Consider the following 17,021-nt stretch of genomic DNA (forward strand, 5'->3'; position numbering starts at 1 on the left):
GAAATTGGGCTAAAACAAGGATATTATTTTTATTTTATTTTGGTTTAGTTTCAGTTAATATGTTTGTACTCCTGGCTAAGCTGAATGTGCATTAATGGAAACAGTAGCATCCTTGTGAATTCTTTTGTGGCAGTATTTGCATGGTCCATGTTTTTTGTTCCTGCTGCATCTTTTTTCCTTTTTTTTTTTCTTTTTCAATTTTATTCCTTTTTTCTGTTTGTTTTCTGCTATGTTTTCTTTTGCATTTTAGCTAAACTAAGACTTGCCATGCATGATGCCAGCGCTAGCACTCACAGCAGAGCCCTAGTCGATAAGAAGCTGCAAATCAGTATCCGAAAAGCCCGGAGCCTCCAGGATCGCATGCAGCACCAACAGCCACCGCAGCCGCTGCCTCCGCCAGCCTGCCACCCACCCCAGGGCGGCACCATGGCCCAGTCTACAAGGTAGTGCGAGTACCTCGCCTAGGCACGCACCTGGGCTGCGTCTGTGAGCAGCGCAGTCTGGAAAGAAGTAGCAAACTATGTATATTCCCCAGAGAGTCCAAGTCCTACTGTGTTACACCTGTTTTTTTTCTTCTCTAGGTTAAATCTATTATAAAACAGTCAACTACCCCATTTTCCCCCTCCCCACCACCCTTTCTCCCAGTCTTTATAGAATAGTCCAATGTGCATGTGTTCAGAATGTGATCTGTGACACAGAATTGTAGCAGTCAGTGCCTGGCAGTATTGATGTCTCATTTTTTTCAAAGGAAAAAAATACAATAGACAATCTGGCTAAAAAAAGTGGGGATAAATTAGAATGAAATGTGACTGTTTATAATCAGGAGCAGTTTCAGGGCTCAGTCAGTAAAAGACTGTACTACAGTCAAAATTTTGCTATAGTTGCTTTTTTTCTGGAAACATCAGCCAGTGTGTTTAGTGCTCTGTAGTTTGAAACCTGTTGAGTACACTGATCTTTTCTTTCTAGTCCACTTCTCTTAGTGGTGCACTGGTACAACTCTTGAATCCAGATCCTGATCCTGTCACCTTGACTACTCCATCATTCTTCATTTTCTTTCTGTGCTTCCTAGCATCCTGTAGCCTGGCTTACCAGCCCTCCTCAGTGTCTCTTCATGATTCTTTCTTCCATTCTGACTTTAACTACAGCATAATTAACTCTCTGCTATAACTGATCCTTTCTTCCTACTGTCTTTAGCACGCAACTTAATCCTTCTTTCTTCCCATGCCATTCCCTCCTAGCACTAGACCATCCCTATCCAATTTCTAGGCTATTTCTTGAACTGTTACTTTTTTTTCCCCCTCTCCCCTTTTTTACATGTTGTATTACCAGAAGCTTAGATAAAATCTTGGATGAGAATAATTTTTCTGTTCCTTTCTGTAAAATGCTGGCTACAGCTATATACAAACCCAGCTTATTTGCACACCTGCCAGGCTGTAGTTCATAACATTCTTTTATTTTCCTGCAGTACCTGAATTACATGTAATGAAAGCTGATCTTGTTGTCAATCAAGGGTCCATTATATTCTCTCTTACAGGAGAAATGCAGAGCTCAAAATTAGGCATTTTGGCAGATTCTAAGAAAATGAAAGGCACTTTCTTAACTAGTTTTGCTAATGCTAAATTCACTCATGGCTGCTCCGTGAAAAGAGCAGGTTTTTTTTGCAAAATGTTTTATCCACCTGAATGTTAACATTTCAGTCAAGGAAAAAGAAACCCTCTTCGTAGTCAGAGTTCTGTACTCAGCTTTGATACAAATAACATTGTAGAGAGTACAAAGATTGCAATTCCTCACAAATAATACTCTGTTACTACACACATCAACTAGGACTTCATGATAACTTTCATTCCATGCATCTCAAGGAGGAAACAAAGCAGTAATTTTATAGTTGCCTTAAGTTTTCTGCTGAAGCTGGTGTAGCTTGCCATTTTCTCATAGGCTGTGTACTTAGAAGTGTTTGTTCTGTCTGTATATTAAAATGCTAACTAAATGCAGAAAATTGCCAGGGACGTGTATGACTCAAGAATATAACTGTCTTGCATTGATACTTAATGAATATTATTTTCAAGAAGTATGCTTAAGATACAAGTTATTGCAGAGTAATAGTTATGTGATTAGCTTGAGCTGTATTTAATGTTTTTATTAAATTAATAAAAAATTATATATATAATAAATACTAAATTTTATTTCGTCTCAAAAAATGAGACTATAAAAATGATATGAGAAAAATTTCAACCTGTTCTTCCATTTGTCAGGTCATTCTTCATTAAATTCCCCTGGAGAGAGGGGACCTTACAGAAATATTGTCAGTTCATGTTCAGATCACAAACATGCCCAAAGTATTTTAAAATATATTTAAGATGTTACTGTTGGAAACGGTTATTTTATTTTATATAAATGCTATTCTTACTCTTCTTAGTTATTCCTGCTCACATACTCAGTGTACTGGTTGAAATGCCTCTAGTGCTGTACAAGAATACTTTATATAGAGCCTAATTGTAGCAAAGTACTCTTAAAAATATGAAATTGATTCAGTTAGATTGTTAGAGTAGGAAAACAAAGTTAGAAGCAAAGGACTAACACAAATGTGTCTAGTGAATTAATGCAAAGTCTTCATCAGAGTACAGTGAGCAAAGTATGTTGAGCGGTATGCCAGGTAGTGCAAGGTCTGTACCCTAGGAATAAACATAAGCAATGACTACTGCTAATCAATTACTCTTCTGTGTGTTTTAGTGAACAGACTGGCCCGCTCCAAGTACTGCTGAGCCAGGAGGTACCACTGGAACCCAACAAAGAAGTGGAATTTGGGTCCAGTTCTTTCTTCCACCCACCTGCTTCCTGCCATGAATTGCACTCATCATTATATCCAGAGTCTTCCTCCTTGCCCCCTTCTGAAAGCAATTCATCCAACAGGATCTCTCCAAACTTCCAGTCTGCTTCTGCTGATTTTCATGACCAAGTTCCCTCTTTTCCCTATAGGCAAGGGTTGGCAGAGAGGTCTGCAAGAACTGAGAATGAAGCCCACAGGAGTGGGGAATTTGCTGACACAACAGCCACAGGGCTAAAAGACTATAGGGATTGCTGCAGTAGCAGCAAGTTAGAAGAGGTTCATAACATAGTGCCTGTTCTCACACCTCAGTACCAATCCAAGGCTAACACAGTAAACTCTGGGTCTTTGCCTATGCTGTTTCCCTGTCCACATCCACCACAAGCAGCATCTCCCGAAAAGGACAGCCAGCACAGTCCTTGTTCCAAACTTGCAAGCTCTCCAGTGCGGCCCAGCATTGATCTTTTAGGGGCCTACCATGCAGTGGCCCCTGCAACTTCATCCCCTACACAGCAGTGCTCCTCGGATCCTTTGCAGAAACATAAGTCCTACAGAGCAAACAGCCAGGAGATTTTATTTCCCTCACAGGGTGAATATGGCGCAGCAGACAGTTGTAAATCTGAGGCTTTTAGTACAAAGGGACACGTTCGCTCCTTGGCAGAGCAGTTTCAGAAAATGCATACAGTCTCCCAGAGAAAAGGTACTCGTGAAAAAGACTGGATTACTGCAGTGTGTCAGGATGAGAAGTCTCCAAAGTTAACACAAAAATCTTTCATCAACCATTCATCTTCCGGTTACAGACAGCTAATCCATCAAAACCAAGAAAACAAAAACCAGTCTTCTGAAAAATTACACTCAACTATGGATATTAGGGATGGGGTAGTTTCTTTGAGGGGTTTTAGTGCCCAACATGTTGCTTCTATGAGTTTTTGTTCTCACAGTGAAGAACTGTGTAGAAGAGGTGGACAGAACATAGCAGACCCTGTACCCTACGTGGAAAGGCACTGTCATGATGGAGGAATGAAAGAGGTGGATGATGAAGCTGCTAGTAGCATGGTTGCCTCTATGCCTGTGGACCGCTGGGTGAATAATGTTACTAGGTATTACAGTTCTCAGAAGGCTAATAAGAATACTGAATGGCTTCCTGTACCTGGGAGGAGTCCACTCCTTTCTGATCAGAGAGCAGTTGGAGATGACTTGAGCAGGATCCCAGTACACCTGCATCCACAGTGGAATCAAGACACAGAACAGGAGCTCTCAGAACTGGAATCCCTCTATCAGACTAGTCTGCAGGCATCTCAGGCCGCTAGGCCTTTCTTGGGAAGACAGGACAGTGCTAGGTATCCATTTGACCAATCAGGTAAGAATGATGCAGTTGTTTTTCTTGGTTGACCTGCCTATGTACTGCAGTGTAGGTGAAGATGCATTTTCTAGTCGATTTAATTAAACGGGTATTAATTTGTGCACAGATGCAGAAAAATTCAGGTTGTAGACTCTGGAAACTTTCCAGCTAACTGGAGAAAGCAATGTGATAGCACTGCCTGGGGTGGCTGCAGAGTAGCTGTTGATCATGACAAACATCTGTTAAGAGTAACATAGAAAAAATTGATCCTGCTTTCAAGTAGAGAGCTAGATGCTCATGTCAGGCTAAGGAATTTTGTTGTTTGAAAGTCCTGCATCCCCTCTGGAATTTATTAAAACTGTTTCTATCCCTCATGTTAATATTCTCCACATTGGTGAATTTTATCTGATTGTGTTGTAATTGAGAATTTGGTCTGTATCTGGTTGAGGGAAATAACTTCTTAAAGTTTATCAAGATCTGAGAGTTGAACCTGTGTTTTGCTAGGGACTGTCTGCTTTAAGTTCTGGAGGGTTACTTGTGAAAGCAGCACTGAGGGTACGTGAGGATCCATGAGACCTTGTGGAGTAGTTGGTGCTGAAAGAAAATGAACAGATTCCATCAGTGAGAACATCCAGCTGTTGCTGGAGACATTCAGTTAGTCTGATGACAGCAGTCGGGTTCCATTTTAGCTGATCTAATCTGCCTGAGATAAGGCAACCTTGTTTCTCTACTCCGCAAGGGAAGCAAATTTCTTTGTAATCTGTGTCACAGTATTAAAGCTATGAATTTTCTGGTTAAATACAAGGCACCCTGAAATTGAATGGGTACCAAAGTGACACAGATCTAGCTGTACACATATGATGTATATTGCAGTGCATACACAGGGCAGGTTTTCCCCTGCCCTGCAGCCATGGCGATGGAGCCCCCATCATTCCTGACAATGTCAGACCTGGCTGTGACCAGAGTGAGTACTGCAGTAAAGTCTTGAGCAGGTTTTTTTTGAACACCTTGAGTTTTCTCTGGAACTCTTGTGTCTTGCAGTCCACTCACAGACCAGTTACGACATCAAAATGTGGCCATTTATCGTTTGTTATCCTTTTGGTTTAATTTCAGAGTCAGGCAGGATCTGACTTCACAACTTTGCAGATACTGTCTTGCGTGGGCTTGAATCAGAAGGTCTTGTATATTCCTACTTAACTGTCTGGTTTTGGAAGTTCTTTCTGGAAATCTACCATCATAAAGTCCAGTTTCTTTAGTGGTAGCTGGAGTTCCAGAGATCTGTCATCAAATGACCCATTTCTTATTTTCTTGCCTATTTTCCCACCATATATATGATATGAGATAGGGTTATTCTTCTTAAGTAAAGTATGTATTTAAGATTTTCTGGTTTGCTGTAACTTTCAGTTAGGTTTTCCTAAGTTCTGCAAATTCTGTATAAAACTGAAAAGTTTGAACAAGTGCATCTACTGTGATGAACTGGATGAAAATCACCTGATTGTTTTCAACCTAATCCTAGGTCTAGGACTGCTCTTTCTTTCTCTTAACTTGGATTACATATTCATTTTCAAATGCTGTTGGAACTTTGGCCCATATCCACGGGTTTTTTCAGACCCTTGCATTCAGAATCATGGTGAAATGCCTCTGTTTCATGAGAGGGGCTTTACAGCACAGTTAAAGCCAAGCCAAATGCAACCACCTCAATGCAGAAAATGTGGCATTATCAGCATATCACCTTTCTTCCTTTTTAGAGGAACTAACTCCCTGAGACTGGTTTAAATTAGGCCATTGATCTGTCTATTCCATGAGAAATTTTAGGATTGTAACTGGTTGATGGGGATTGCACTCAAGTGGATTGTAGCAATCCTAATTAAAAATAACACTTTCAACTAATTAACCAGTACAGCGAGTGGCTGAGAAACTGTAGCATTGAATGGGAAGGAACAGGTAAATGTGTGGGGAGGGAACCGGGGCTGACTTTTTTATCCCAAATAACTTTAGGTAACTTCCTTCTGGAAGCTTATTTTTCGTCTTTTTGGGCCCTCTAAACAATCTCACCTCTGTATCAGGCGAGTGTTGGTGTGCAGTTAAATAATTTAAATCTTAAGTAGTTCAATTAACTGCTCCCCTGAAGCCTGCAGAAGGGCCAGGGAAGTAGGCATAGTATCCTGATAGGCTGTCTCCCCTTGAAATGTTGGGTGTTAACTGATGTATTCATGTTCCAAGGATCTGTGACTTCTTGTTCTGTGTGTATAGTCCCTCTGTCTTTGCTGGAGTCAGACCTAAGGTAGTCAGAAATGTGCCATAACATGCAGTCAGGTGTTGAATTTAATCAGTGTTTTCCTTCCCAGTCTCTGTGAACCCGAGTGTGAAGAAGCTGCCTGCTACAGCTGGCATGGGTCTGTCGAAAACCCCAACGGCAGAGATCGAGCGCAGTCTGTGTGGATCCACTGTCTCTTCTGCCTCCAAGGTGACATTTTGGTACTTTAAGATGTACTGGAGGGGGAAGGGCTTGCCCTGTGCAAGAAAGAATTTACAGTGGCATAAGTGAAGTGGAATATGAAAAAGGTATTGTGGTCATTGATATTAATCTTTGAATTTTAAATGCAGTCTAGCTCATGATTAACTAGCTAAAATATGAGTGATTCATGCTGCATGCAATCAAATTATCTAAATTCTGGCATGGAGGAACACACTCCTGAAAACATTAAGATCTAGTCTCTTTCAGCTTAGTGACATGGATTCCCTTGCATCACAACTGATGATAACTGCTTCTTAATTTTACCACTTGCAAGGGCTCAGGCTCTTTTTTTTTTTTTTTTTTCCACTGTGTCACTACATATTTTTAAAGTGGGTGATAATTTGGTATTTGCTACAGTTAGTGGGGTTAGTCACCTCAGAGTGGGAGAAGATTCTCATTTTTTTCCTGGGAAGAAACTGTTTAAATAACTGGCAGTTACATATAACTGCCTGTATAGGAAGACATGGAAGTATTTTCAAGGGGAAATGACATTTCGTGTAATATCTCTGTACTTGTTAAAGGGAACTCAGATTTTGTTCTTCTGTAGAACAAAAGAGAGGAAAGATAGAATAAACATTTCCCTTGCTAGCATAAAGTTAACAAGCTTCCAGCATTCATCAAATACTCCTAGGATTTTTTTTTTTTTTAATATGAGAAGACTGTAGTATTTTATCATAAGATGACTGTCAGCTGCAGCCATGATTGTCTCTCCAGGGGCAGCGATGGCTGTAGCAGCAGTCAGTCCTTTAGGTAGATTCATCCGACTAAAGACATTTTGTCCTGACTTTAGATACTTATAAAAGAACCTATCTCATTTAGACAAATCAATCTGTGTATATTTACTAAGGGAAGAAATACTATAAGGAATAATTCTTTTAATCAGTAGATCCAAACAGACCATTTTTATCTTAAGTTTTCAAAGTAGGACCTGAATGAAGGATTTCAGAAAAGAAGAGGTCATTAAATATCATTGAAGTATGCTCCATTATATTTCTATTCATCCATTGCCTGTAATTACCGTATAAAATTGATGTTATGAAAACCTTGTCTGAAATGTATGATATTGTCTGCAGGTCACATATACCAGAGAACATAGCAGGGAGCCAGAAGAGGAGGAAATATACAGTGCAGAGAATTTCCGTCGCATTGCTCGCAGTCTCAGTGGGACAGTTATGTCAAACAGAGAAGAGACCTTGGTCTCTTCTCACAGTTTTGTAAGTAGAATGTTGTGCAGCTTTCCAAAGAGCTTTCATTTGTGTGTAGGGTTGCTGTTTTCTCTGTCTTTATTTATTGGTTAACAAACAAGACAGAAGACAACTCAATAATAAGCCATGTTAAAAGCCTGTCTCTTTTGTTCTGTCTTTGGAAGAAGAATGAACTTTTATATAAGTAGCAAAGCTGTCTTCTTCAGGTATCATTGCAGAGTGCTGGCTGCTGCAGCTGATTGGCATGTCATTACTTGCCAGTATGCGAAACAACTACTATAAACATTTTTTTCAGTTGACTTAAAGTATTTTCAGGAAAGCTTCTCATACACCTATAATTTAAAAAAAACCCACCAGTATTAAAAGAAAAGTTTCTGCTCTCTTGCGAGTTTATTAAGCAAATAGCATTTTTAAAGAGTAAAAGTAAACATTAAAGGGGAGACAATTCAAGATTTGGTGTAAGCAGTTACATACAGAAAATGACTAAAAGTAAGGGGATTGATATTTCCGTTGTCCTCTTTGTTAAGTAGTCTTAGATGCAATTTAAAAGTGTCAGAAAAACAGTAATAGTGTTTAGCAATATAGCTAGATATAATGCCAGCTTTTGGCTTGGACTGAATTTTTTGCAAACTCTACACAAGCTTTTATTTGAAACCAACTCTGTAACAGTTGTAGAAGAGTCTCAGTTGCAAAATCAGTTAGACAGGTTGGTCCAATTGTACCTCTGTGCTGTGTAACATAAACTAAGTATATGTCAACTTCGATGAGTTTACTCCTCAGCATGTTTTAGTTAAGGGCTCTCATATACCTGGAAGTGCTGGCAGAAGCCATTACAAACCTCTAGCTGTCCAAGACGTGCTCTTTCTGCTAAGGTTTCTATCCCCACAACACAAGCAGCCAGCAGGATAGTTGTTTGTTTCAAGTATGGCACTGCACTCAAGTCTGTGATGGTTTGTTGTTGTGCCATTCAGCCATCCCTGCTTTTTGGGGTAGGTATCTCCTAATAGAGGCAAATGGTACAGCACAGGTAAATCTGTTCAGAGTCTGGAATCAGAGCTTTCAGTGAAGCCTGGTAGAAAATGGAAAGGAAGCATCAGCAATACTATATTTCATGGCTTGTGTAGCATACCATTTACAATTCTGACTGGCCTGAAATTGTTTTGTGTATTCAGTTCATCAGCCAAATCCCCAGGAGTGGTTTGTGTTTGTTCTGGCTTTTTGTTTTTGTTACAATTCCAGTCTAATGATCCTATGTAGCCCACTACTTCAGTAAGAGCATTACTGGATTGATGCAATTTTTGTCTGTCTTTTTCACATAGAGATGCATGTTTTTGTTCCGGTGACTCATCCCTTTCTTCCCTGGATCAACACCACCTTTGCTTGTTTCAACCCAACTCTGTGTTTACTCATCATTTTATGTTCTGTTCTTCTCCTTTCTCATTTTACAAAAGGAAGCACCAAATACGAGGAAAATGCCAGTGGACACCAGCCACCGTTCTTCCAGCTCCACTTCCCTTCCTTTCCCCCATGATCCTCCTGTATTTCCCTTTGATCCCCAGCACAACCCAAACCAGGTGCAGCACCCACCCCATGATGTACTGATGCCCAGCATGGTGGGCAAGGCACGTAAACTGTCAGGTAATAATCACAGGACTTTTCATCCTTCTTCGTGATCAGAAATATTGCTGAAATACAGCTCCTCCGTTCTTGTCTTTGATAATGGATTTTCACTATCTGCCTGAATTCCTCCACAAATCTAGAAGGACAAATCATGTTTCTTCTTCTCTGTCCTTCAGAATTTTTCTCTGGTTCTGTGCTAAATGTGCGTAACCGAGGCCAATAACCTTTATGGAAACATTGTGATGGCTTTATACAAAGTCATATCAATATTTTTATGAGTTATTTACTTTAATGTTAAAGTAGTAATAAGACCCACCACCTTGTTGCCATGTATAAGAGTAATTCCACAAGTTACTCATTCCCACATGTTACTCATTCCTACATGTGCCAGTAGAAATAACTACTTCCTGCATGAGAATTATTTTCCTGTGACAGCATCAAAACCAGTTTGATCTACCAGCCTTGGAATGCTTTGTTGGGCTCCTCTATGATGAAACAAGGGGCTAGTAAAGAAATATGTGACAGCAGCTGCAGTAGGATAAGGAGAGGAAATGCAGTGAGGAAAATGAATGCTGGAAAAGGTACAGCTAGCTTTTATTCAGAATTGCATGTCAGCCAGTAACTGGATGTACTAGTGATTTCATTGTTCTGTCACCTGCTGGCCACAGCTGATAGTTCAGAGAGGATAAAACAAAAATTACAACTAAGCAAACCTTTTTTAAAAAATTTTATTTCAGGAGATCAGAAGAACATCATCCAGAAACTTCTGGTTGTGCCTGACAGGGGTGAAGCTTTCCAAGGTGAAGACTACCCAGGTGTGGCACTGAGCTGTGGGAGTCTCCCTTGTGTACCCAAAGGCACCCTTTCCCAGGGGCAAAAGCCTCTTCCTAATTTGCATTTAGGAGGTGGAGCATCAAGTGTCTCTGGCCGTTTGAACACAAGTTATCCTGCCGCACAAACAGCCACCTTACCAGATAAGCGAACAATGCTCTGGGGGAAACATGCTGGCCAGTCAGGCAAGAGTTTACAGGAAGGCTTCCTCCAGCAGCCTTCACAGCGTCACATGCGTGAATCTTGTGCCATCGGTTGCAGACTACCAGCCAGCACAGACTACAGCACTTTAAGAATACCACGTGAGCCTTCTTGGGATCCTGGTGCTTCTCAAGGTTGCCCTGTGCCCCCCTCTTGTGTGAAGGCCCCGGGTCCAAGGAGAGTAGATATGCCTCCAGAAGAAGACTGGCGAGAGAACAGCTACACCCCTCAGCCTGGCAGGAGGCGAATGCTGCCAGTGCATGTGATGAATGGGACTTTTTCTTCTGCTTCTGAGGCACACAGAAATATGCTGGCTCGAGCAGCAGCAGCTACTGGCACCGTGCAAAATAATGGCTGGTGAGATCCCATTCACTCCATGTGCCCCAGTACACCACTCTGTGGACTGTGGTTGTTGCCAGAGTGTGGATTGCATGGAGACAGGAAACTCTTCCAATCAGTATCTGTGCCAGTTTTGTCTTAAAATGTAGCTATACAGGATGTGAAAACTAATTGCACTGTATTTCATTTCTGACACTACTGAACTGCTGTCTGGATGGGGAATCGTAACTATTCTAGTCCTGGCCTCTCCTAGCAAACAAGTGCTGTAGGAATGGTAATTTGCTTACAGGTGAGTTCAGAAGTGTGCACATGTTTTGAAGGAAGATGGCAACTAACAAAAGGACATTTTTAAGAACTCTTTTTCATGAAATGTAGCTTTGGTAAATTCTTCACAAAAAGAAACCAATCCTTTTATTTTCTTCTCCTTACTCTCTCCTGTTCCTTCCTAGGAAAAAAAAACTGACCCACCTTCCAGGTTCCAGTAAATCTGCACTTGGCAGGTGGTAGTTAGTAAAGCAAGCACGATTTTCAATGTTCTGAGATCTCATATAGAGATCACAGCTGTAGTTGCTGCAGAGGAAGTGACAGGGAGACATTGTTCACAGTAAACCCCAGTTTTCTCCACTTCTTTAAAGCAAACTAATGATGCTTCAAACAGACTGTTAATGCTGCACGCTTAACTACACCGATGTAAACACAGAATAAGTTTAACTATTTTAGTGTCAAGCATACTTGCTTTTGTAAGTATTTTTCAAATAAATCTATGAAAATAGTTCTATTTACCCGTCTGTGTTTGAGCTTTCTTTTCTGTTTAGCGTTACTCTTCAGTTGGCTGTAAACTTCTGATTAATTTTCTTACACATGAACAAACATAAGTAAGTTGTTTGTTCTAGTTAATTAATAAAGTTTATGTAATAAGGACTTAGATTGGAGGATATGCCTGATTTTGAGTCAGGACTTGATGTGTTCATTACTACTCAGCACTTAAATTTCTCCTCATAATGGACAATAATTAAGTGTCCTTCAGAAAGTGTTTTGAGACTGACTACTTGTTTTAAGGAAAACTACAACATCTATGCAAAATGGTAGTGTATGCAGATATACAGAAAAATCATTGGATGGAATTAAATGAAATGAATGCCATACATACTTAAATTCACCTTTTTAAAATAAGTGAATGTCAGTTCTCCTAAATATGATTCTTATTCCCTATATTTCTATGATCACTCATTGTCTTTGTAATATGCATTTAGACCTTGTGTAGGGAGCAAAAGAAGGCAATAATAAAATGGAAACTAACTTGGTGTCCTAGCAGTAGCAAAATTATGTAAGTATGAGCCTTCTGTGTTTGGAAAAGGAACTACCTAGCACAGTTCCTTCTTGCAAAGGCAACCAAGTTTGTACCTGCTGTTTGTGGAAATCATATTTAGACCTGCTGAGCAGCACGTGCTGAAATGGAGCACGCAGCACTTGGGAGTTAACCAGAATGTGCTCTGCTTTCGAGAAGGGAAGTGCCTGTTTCTTTGTAACAAAGGCTACTGCACCCACATTAAGATGGGGGAATTTGAGAAGAGGGAAGGAACTGTCCTACTGATAATTTCCCCTGACAGTTAACATTGCTGGAATGGACTTACCAATGATGGTTGGGTAGGACATAGAAAGCACAGACAAGATTCCAGAATATTGGAATTCATTAAGGATTTGGATCTAATGTTATGTTGGGAGAGGGGCAGGGCAGAAGTGTAGGGAGAAGGAGGAAAGCAAAAGAAACTGTGGTTTGGAATAGGAAGGAACAGATGGATAGGTGAAAAAGGCAGAATAAAAGGAAATGTGTGCATATCTTCACTCAGATGTGTCTCTTTTTAAGGAACACTCAGTAATCAGTCTAAATTTTCCTTCCTCCTTTCAGTGGATAGATTCCTTTACAGAGATGGTCCTCAGCAGCAATGGGGTGCTGAAGCTTTTGAGAAGGGAAGATTGATGGAGAGAGTAGGTAATGCTCTTTGTAGCAGTCTTTGGTTATGTTCCTGCTGTGGTAAATGAAACTGTGCAGAAGCACTTACGTACTGCTGCTATATTTATAAAGAGACATTGGACAAGCAGTGTAGGTTAAGTCAGTGTTTCTGCAAGCTTGGACAAAGATAAAAACGTACTTGGAGTTTACGAACACCTCACTGAAGTTAGATGTGTTCTGAAGTCTCCTACCACTGTGCTGTCTCTTGTTGTGCGCTGTGGCTGGTAAAAAGCAAAAGTATATTTTCATCCATCTGTGCTTGCTGCCTCTAGCATTTTATCAGTGCATAGTCCAGAATCTTTTCAAGTCTAGTTACGTATCTGTGGGCTTTTTAAAGGCTAATTCTTCACCATTACTATTACTGATGGAATTACCTTTAAAGTTTCAGAAAATGTTTTAGAAAAAGCATGATCAATTATTTTTTAATTATCTTGCTATCTGCATCATTCTTCTAGCTCATTGAATGAAATTTTTTTTATCCTTTAAAACCAAAGCAATGTAACTTGGAAAGGTTTTTAAGATTGCTTTTTCATTAATGGAAAAATGCTAAGACCAGCTGTAGAGTCACTTGAGAGCACTGGTGTTTTCACTGGCATGTTTGTGGAAGCAGATACAAATGGAAGAATTCTGCTGAAGAAACACAAACTTACTCATTGGCATCAATAGAATTGTTTTAATATTACTTCTTGAGTGAGTTAACACTGAATATACTCATGCATAAAAAGGTCAAGTGTCTGTTTGTAAACTAACTTACATTCGATTTGTTGAAAGAGGATTATCTTAAGTTTTGGCTGGCCCAGTCCCAGATGATTCAACAGTTAGTCATAGGCTTGAGAAGTTTATGTGTGTATATATAACTAATCAAAATAATTTAAAATAGGAACACATGAGAAAAGTGAATACAGTAAGCTGTACTTCAGTAATAACTATTAAATGTTGCTAAATTTTAACTTCTTCCCTACTCAGGCAAAATTAGTTTGATGGCAGTTTAGGGTTAGCTGTCCTTCCAGGGTTTTACTCAAAATTTATACCAGTTAATTATTATGTGACTGTCAATTGAGGGAGCTCCAAGCACAGAACTTTTACTGCTTGCAAAAAAAGAAACAAAACTGTTCCAAATTGTTTTAAATTACTGAAAGCACCTTAAAGTGTGAGTATGTTAATAGATCTGTGAAGGTTCAGACTGACTTTTGTTTAAGATCTAAAATATGCCAATCAAATGGAAGTTAATCTTATATTACTGTTAACTCAGCTACAATTTTTCAGAAATCAGGTATGTGATTAAAAGTACATTTAAGAAGAAATAAGCAGTTGTTCATGGCACTAGGTATTAATTGTTCCTAATAGGATGAAATAATGCATACATTCCCTTTTTTTTGAAATTCAGTTTATTTCTCCAGATAGACTAAAAAAATCTCACTTGACATTAAACAATCATTTCAATGTTGTAGACTGGTTTTGGATAACTGCCCTTAGAGGTGTAAAACAAGTTATTTAATGTGACAGATGAATCAAGCCAGGTTTTTGACACCGTACTCATCTGAAGAGAGAGAAGAAGGTATGTGTGTGGGAGTCTTGACTGATCAGTAAGCTACTGATTTGAAGACAAGGTTGTAATTCATGGGGAGAGCTCTGTTGTACAGATGAGAAAATAAAATTGAAATTATTCCTCATGGAATGACATCTCATGGTGGGTTGGGGGGAAATCCACATCTCCAGTGGTTTCAGCTGGTGAATTTATGGGAACAAAATACATAGTAGAAGAGATTTTAAATGTTTATGTGGATTATTTTTGATATATCCTTGAGATGTCCTTTTCTGCATTCATTTCTTGTGACCTCAGGGTTGCCCAGTTGTGAAGGTCATTTTTTGTTAAACCCTTTCTTCAACCCTATCCAAGCCTCATGTAACAGTTAATTCTTATTAGTACTTAATGGTGTTTGGTCTCAAAGATGCAGAGAGGTAAGCTGAAAGCATACTTGCACTTTCAGCTCTTAGTCACAATGATCAGATGCATTTGTGAGAAGAGTGCGTGAACTCTTCAGCAACTGAGTTGTCATATCTGCTTTTTGTGGGTTTGTTGCCCCAACATTTTTCCTTTAAAATTGATTAATGGGATTTCTCTGATCTGTAGGACATCGTGTTCATGGATCAACAAAGTTAAAAAAATAGTAAAACCTATCTCACACTCTTTGCTATCATAGTTCCTGTTACAGAGCAGTAGTAAGTTTGGGGGGTTTTTGCAAGATCCTATACACAGACCTGCTTACCTTGAGTACTTTGTCAGTTAAGTATCTTGCTTGTGGAGGCACTGAGGAAATGAGAGAACACAAAGGAGGGCAGCAAAAAGCAGAGTGAACTCAATTTTTAGAGTGAGTAGAGGTGACTATTAATAGTCTATTAATATCATTAAGGTAGTAAGATAAATGAAGATAGGGAATTGGTTGGTCTCAGATGGTAGGAGAAAGAGCAATTGCTTAAGGCTAAGGAAGGGAAAGTTTGAACTAGATAATAAGGGCAGGGTAAGGAATGCTTTAAGCAGAGAAAGTGATGTTTTGAGGAACCTAAGGAAGGGTTTGAGGTATCATCACTCTAGAGGTGTGAAATTTAAATCAGATACGTGCCTGGTAGGGTTTGGTATGTGAAAGTTACCGAAAATTCTGGAGTTGGGTTGCTTTAGCCTGCTTTTTACAGTTCTGGTATGATGCAAGTAATGCCTGTGGCCTTGACTAGCTTTTTTAGTGTCAAGTACAGACTATCTCAGCCTGTTCACAGAGTTTATCCGGCAATGAGGGAGATGTGTGCAGGAAGGTGTGGGACAGGATACACTGTAATAGTGAAGTAGCTTGTCATTTTATACCAGCATTATCTAATATATCTATCTATCTATCTATATATATATACTATCTAATAATTTGGTTTTGTTTTTTCTCTTTTGAAGTCAGTGCAGCTTCTCAGTGCTGGATGACATTAGGAGTTGGAGTATTGCAGTGATAATGACTTTGTAATGCCGGAGAAAATGGCTTAAGACAATGCTTTCAGCCTTTCTGAAAAATGCCTCTCTGTTACAGATAGTAAGATTTGTTATAAAATAGCTGACTTGGGCCAGCAGGGAAACCTTGTGCCCTCTAAAAGAAAACTTTCAATATTGAAATTCAGTGCAGCAGTATGTCAAGATACATTTAGAATAATAAGTGCCTTGTTTAGAGGCAGTCCTACAGTTCATACCAACCTCAGTATCGTTTCTGGCATTTAGGAAAGGACAGCTTCAAATAGTCACTAGTGAGAGTCAATCAAATGGAACTTCTTAAAAGTTTTGTCTTCATCTTACTCTCTTGCTCATATCATGTCTTGCTGTCTCAGACCTGGTTTATCTTTGCAAGATTTGTTCTGTGCATCTTTCTCTTGGGATCTGGAATATATCTCTCTCTCCTGTGAATCAATTTCCTTCTTAGTTTTCAAAAAGTTCTTGTTGGGTAATTAGATGATTCTGGGACATTGTGCCAGTTTTTAAGGTAAGTCACTGTTAGAGGCAGAAGATGCTGTTCTGATATCTGCCCTGCTGCATGAGATGGCTACAGAATTTCACATAATATTTTTTATGTCTGACTTCTTTCTGCTTAAAATTCAATAAACAGCACTTGTCTGGGGCAATGATTAACTAAAATGTAGGTGCTACTATACTTTGCAGTTCTCCATCAGGGGAGGTGTCAGAGCAGTCAAGGTTTTAAGATTGCACCTTTCTGTTTAAACGACTCTTGCATACTGCTTCAGCGGGTACTGCTTTGAGATGGAGCAGAAGGAAATCAGGTATCATCTGCATCCCAAATGGTCCTGTTCCCCATGGTACAGAAGAAGATGGATTGGTTTGGTTATTATGTGTTTCTCCTGCTGAACTGTTTTCACTATGAAAGCAGTTCTTCAGAAAGCAGTCCAGTGCTAGCAGCTTGGTAATGGTTTGGAATATCCCATCAGAATAGGAATTTCTCAGATTCTTACTCTCTTTTCTCCTTTCTCTTTCCCTATCCCTTTCCCTCCCGTTCCATTCCTTGGAACGGAATGGCCACTTGGTGGCAAAGCTGAACAGGAAGTAAAACATGACTCTGCTTTTCAGATTTTTCTGGCAC

At 39.6% G+C, this 17,021-nt stretch overlaps 1 protein-coding gene across 5 annotated transcripts in view; it reads left to right on the forward strand.

Moving 5' to 3' along the window:
• The window catches only part of USP54 (ubiquitin specific peptidase 54), a 91,651-nt gene extending 79,989 nt beyond the window's left edge, over window positions 1-11,662 (forward strand). For all 5 annotated transcript variants that reach the window (XM_072931527.1, XM_072931531.1, XM_072931529.1 and 2 more), the window contains 6 exons: window positions 251-443; window positions 2,731-4,184; window positions 6,515-6,633; window positions 7,758-7,898; window positions 9,341-9,527; window positions 10,247-11,662. In XM_072931527.1, coding sequence (XP_072787628.1) covers window positions 251-443; window positions 2,731-4,184; window positions 6,515-6,633; window positions 7,758-7,898; window positions 9,341-9,527; window positions 10,247-10,902 — 2,750 coding nt within the window. In that variant the 3' untranslated portion in view covers window positions 10,903-11,662. The remainder of the gene's footprint in view (window positions 1-250; window positions 444-2,730; window positions 4,185-6,514; window positions 6,634-7,757; window positions 7,899-9,340; window positions 9,528-10,246) is intronic.
• Window positions 11,663-17,021: the final 5,359 nt, after the last annotated feature.

This window comes from Taeniopygia guttata, chromosome 6 (assembly GCF_048771995.1).
Source record: "Taeniopygia guttata chromosome 6, bTaeGut7.mat, whole genome shotgun sequence".
NCBI lineage: Eukaryota > Metazoa > Chordata > Aves > Passeriformes > Estrildidae > Taeniopygia > Taeniopygia guttata.